We start from the raw sequence: 4,503 nt of genomic DNA, 5'->3' as shown, positions 1-4,503 counted from the left end.
AAATAACCACATCTCACCTGCAACATTCCACAGCAATCACTTGATGTATAAAATTTTAACTAGGCCCCCAGTTATTTTAAGACAAACAAAAAATGGCTGCCTACCAATCTGTCTGTCACAAGTTAGAAATACTACATTTAAGAATTAACATGAGGGTTTCAAGTTTCCTCCAGTTTAGGCATTTATACCTTTGTGCTTGTCGCTTAAGGATGTTACTATAACATTGATATTTATATAACCCATGATTATGTACCTTAATATGTAACCGTTTAAAACACTAGTAATTAAATTTATGATGGAGCTATGGGAATTTTAAAAGCAACTAAAATGTTCTTAGATGTGTGTCAGCTTCATTTCTAGAGATACTTCTACTAAAGTGAAACTGAGAACTTTATACTTTAGTTGCGTTTGAATTCAAAAATCCCTCTGCACCATTAGGAGCCTACAACATAGCACCTTTTCTCATCTGCTTTAAGTAAAATGTTTGTCAAGAGTTTTACTTTGAAGAGTTAACTTTCTATAGCCTTATACTTCTCATACATCTTTGGTAAAAGCTCCATTATACAATATGGCCAAAGCATGAAGGACCAATACTGTCCAATCATATACCATGATATCCCGTTCAATTTTAGTTTTCAGACACCCTCATAAACAAAACCCACTCCACCTTTTCCTGTATACTGCCTTTGCAGTCTACATTTCTGAATTCCCTAAGTTTAATTCCTTGAGGATCTCTAAAATGAATCCTTAAGGCTATATAAGAACCAGATGCTGCTACACAATTCTGTATCAAGCATTAACATTTGGTTCAAAGTATTATCATAGTGGTCTCAATAATCTAGTTACTGGTCCTAACCAGCTAAGCAAGTAATCTTGTTAGGATCTGGATATCACCAGTGAGCACACTGCTTACCCTTGAAGGAAAATAAGTTTACATTCATTGTCATCTGTAGGTTCTTCCTCTGCATCCTACTTCCCCTTTTGTCATTCCTCAAGTCTACACATCATTCATTCATCACATTTCCTTCCTCAAAGGAGATAGTATATTATTGAACCAACAGGATATCTGACTATTAGCATGAGTTAATCAAACAGAATACCTTTTTCATAAAACATCTTTTCCAGTGTTCTAATTAATGGAGATATGGATCACTCATCTATTAAAAAAAAAAAAAGACTTATATCTTCAGCTTAATCAATTGCTGTAATGTGGAAACACGAATTTTTTTTTCCAACTAGGTAAAAGGTGCATGTAATTTGAACTGTTAAATGCTTTATAAATGAATAAAGTAAACATTCTAGTAATTTAAAAACTACCGGTCTTAGACATTTGAAACATGGTAAAAGTATATATTCCAGTTTTGCCCAAAAGTCACTTAAAATATCTACAAATATTTCATCTGTGTGTGGCATACACCATTATTGCTCCATTTTCTGGAAAAGTCTATTTTTAAAGTTAAAAAAGAGGGAAAACACAGCAAAGTTGCTAACTTCGCAGTGGAAAAAAAAAATCTGTGTCCTTGACAGGTTACATTTTCATAGTTTTATGCAGTGTAAGTTAGCTATGTAACGGGGAACTTGAGTTTTATCCTTACTCATGCATGATGTATGTTTCAGAACTTAAGAGCTGAAATTTCAAAGAACTTCTTACATTACCTGTTTAACACAGTGATGTGCAACTGGAACATATTACAATGATATTACTCATTATTTGCCACTGTGGGCTGTTTACTATACTGGTCTTAGATATAAAAGGTCACATTTGAATTTACTAAGTTAAAGTCAGAACTCATAAGGGAGGGGAAAAAGGCCTTAAATATAAAAGACAAACGGCAGTTTGATTAAGCAATAATTTTCAGTTTACTAGATGAAACAGACTTGCAACACAGTCTGCATGAATGCAAAATAAGCCATCTACAGCAAGTGATAAGGAAACTGGGCAAAAAGGAAAAAAGCATACATTGGAAAAGAAGATTCTCTCGAAATAAAAAAATCAAACCATTATTATAAAGGAATTTACCAAGAACCGCTATATTTCCCCCATCCCATTTGCTGGAAGTCAACAAGAGCATCTAGCACTTTGTGTTCATGTCAAAAAAGTCAGATCAGAGCATCCTAACGCAAAGCAAAGAAAAGAAAAGAGAAGAAACAAAAAAGAAAAGCCCTAACCCCCTCCCCCAAACCGCAGAACTGTAACTCCAGAGTTCAAATTCAAAGAAGAGAAAGTGGCAATTGAAAGAGGTGATGGTGGCGATAATCCTATGAATGGGTTTTTGATTTCTCTCCTTCCGGGGGATGGGCGGAGAAGGCTCATTAGGATTTGTAGTTAGAGGTTAACCATGTGAGCCCCTCATAGAGTCCGTCCCCCGAGGTGGCACAGGAGGGCTGCACATACCAGTTCCTGTCCCGAATCCGGGTCAGGCCCAGTTTCTCCTGGATCTCGTGGGGTTTCATGGCATCGGGCAGGTCCTGCTTGTTGGCGAAGATGAGGATTATGGCGTCCCTCATCTCCCGGTCATTGATAATGCGGTGCAGCTCCTGGCGGGCCTCGTCGATGCGGTCGCGGTCGGCGCAGTCCACTACGAAGATCAGACCCTGGGTCCCGGTGTAGTAATGCCGCCAGAGCGGCCGGATCTTGTCCTGGCCGCCCACATCCCACACGTTGAACTTGACGTTTTTGTAAGTCACGGTCTCCACGTTGAAACCCACGGTGGGGATGGTGGTCACCGACTGGCCCAGCTTCAACTTGTACAGGATGGTTGTCTTGCCGGCTGCGTCCAGGCCCAACATGAGGATCCGCATTTCCTTGTTCCCGAAGATCTTAGATAGCACCTTCCCCATCGCGTCGGAGGAGCCGGGGCCGGGGGCATTCAGGTGTCCCGGGTCCCCTCCGCCAACAACGCCGCCGCCGCCGCCGCCGCGAAACCGAAACGGAGCCTCCCAGTCGCGAGGGCGCCCGTGCGGCCTGCGTGGGAGTCGCCTCCTCGGGGTAGAGGCCCGGACCCGTCGCTCACTCGGGCATCACCCACCGCACAACTTGATTCCTCCAGTCGCCGCGGCCGCCGGGGCGCTGAGTCTGCGCCGGGAGAGCCGCCGCCCTGCTGAGGCGCGGCCCGGCCCGGAACTGCCCTTCCCCCCGCAGGCGCCGCGCGAGCACCGCCGCGGTTCCCGCTCCTCCGCCTTCTCCTCGCTCCGCCGCGGGAGACTGCGGCCCTTCGGCCCGGCTCCCGGTCCGCGAGCACCACGCTCACCACCGACCCAGGCCACCCGAGAGGCAGCACGGCTCCGGCGCCCCGTCAGGTCATTGATCCTCGCGGGAACTCGGTGCGCTGCCTGCAGACACAGAGAGAGGGAAAACGGAGTTACTGCTAGAGCCCCAGAGGAGAGCGGAGACCGAGGGGGCCCGCCTTGCCAGCTCAGCCCAGGAGGTTACCTCCAGCCGCCGCCCCGCGCGCGGGCTCCCTCCGGCCTCCACCGCCTCCTCCCAGCTCTGCTGCCGCCGCCGCCGCCGCCGCCGGAAAAGGCGCCGAGGAAACCGCCTCACTTCCCCTCCCGACCACGCAGGCGCAGCAGAGGCCGCCCGTTCGGCCAAGAGCGACCTCTGTAAAGAGAGCGGCCCGCGCGCTAAGCGTCGGGGCGCCACGCGCGGGGGGGCGGGGCTACGGCGGCTCAGAGGGCTCGCAGGTGCGGCTAGCCCCCACCCCCGCGAATCTCGGACTCTCACGCGCGGCCACCTGTCGCTGCTCTAGCGTCTCGTCCACTCTCTGCATTCCTCTTTCGCACTCTCTCCTCCTCCGCCCCCATTCAAACCAGAGGAGCCGATCCACTACGGAGCTCCACGGTGTGGGGCCCGCGGACCGCCCGTTCCCCTGACGAACGCCTCCCCTGTGCTGTTTCCAGGCCTGTTCTCGGACCCCGGTGCCCGCCAGATGCTCCGCGAGTTCCCTCCAGCCCGCCCCAGCCTTCGTGTGCCCTCAGTCTCCCAGGGAAGCCCTAGCCGCTGTTTTTACCTTTCCCCCAGCCTTCTTTGGCTTCCTTTATCCCTCGTGCTCTGTGCGTTTCCTGAAAGACACGTGGGAGGCTAGTGGTTCGCGTGGAATCTGCCAGTCAGTGCGGCGCTTTTACTGGGCTTGGGTTTGCTCTGAAGCCCGTCTTTTGGACGTTGGAGCCCTATCTTACACATCTCGTCAGGACCAGTCCACGTTTCTTAAAAATTCAGTATTATCAAAAGTTCCCGTGCCTTGCCGCTTTTTCAGCTTTTTAGGTGGTCATTTTTAATATTTAAATATATCATCTCCTTTTAGTGTGATTAGTAGTAGCTTCTCACCCAGCCACTCATTATTAACTTTAAGGAGCCTCGACGATATAATCTTAGCGTAGGATTTGGAATCAGAAAGACTACTTCTGTCGCCTGGATTTGAACATTTAACCTTACTGAGTTACCTCCTGTGTAAACTGAGTGTAACACTGACCTTTCTGTCCGCAAACCCCATTTGAGGGTTA

General features: G+C 48.3%; 1 protein-coding gene across 2 annotated transcripts; it reads right to left on the bottom strand.

Annotated features, from left to right (window-relative positions):
- Positions 1–1,836: 1,836 nt before the first annotated feature.
- On the bottom strand, positions 1,837–4,033 carry ARF6 (ADP ribosylation factor 6). 2 transcript variants are annotated; one of them, XM_059914188.1, is made up of 2 exons: positions 4,011–4,033; positions 1,837–3,333 (listed from the first exon to the last, which is right to left on the bottom strand). In XM_059914188.1, exon 2 carries the CDS (start codon positions 2,839–2,841, stop codon positions 2,314–2,316), a length of 528 nt encoding a protein of 175 aa, XP_059770171.1. In that variant the 5' UTR covers positions 2,842–3,333; positions 4,011–4,033; the 3' UTR covers positions 1,837–2,313. The 2 variants fall into 2 exon arrangements, with proteins under 2 accessions (XP_059770171.1, XP_059770170.1); XM_059914187.1 differs by lacking the exon at positions 4,011–4,033 and adding an exon at positions 3,434–3,565.
- Between the last annotated feature and the right edge of the window lie 470 nt (positions 4,034–4,503).

This window comes from Balaenoptera ricei, chromosome 2 (genome assembly GCF_028023285.1).
Source record: "Balaenoptera ricei isolate mBalRic1 chromosome 2, mBalRic1.hap2, whole genome shotgun sequence".
Taxonomy (NCBI): domain Eukaryota; kingdom Metazoa; phylum Chordata; class Mammalia; order Artiodactyla; family Balaenopteridae; genus Balaenoptera; species Balaenoptera ricei.
This window is presented reverse-complemented; position numbering and strand designations above follow the sequence as displayed.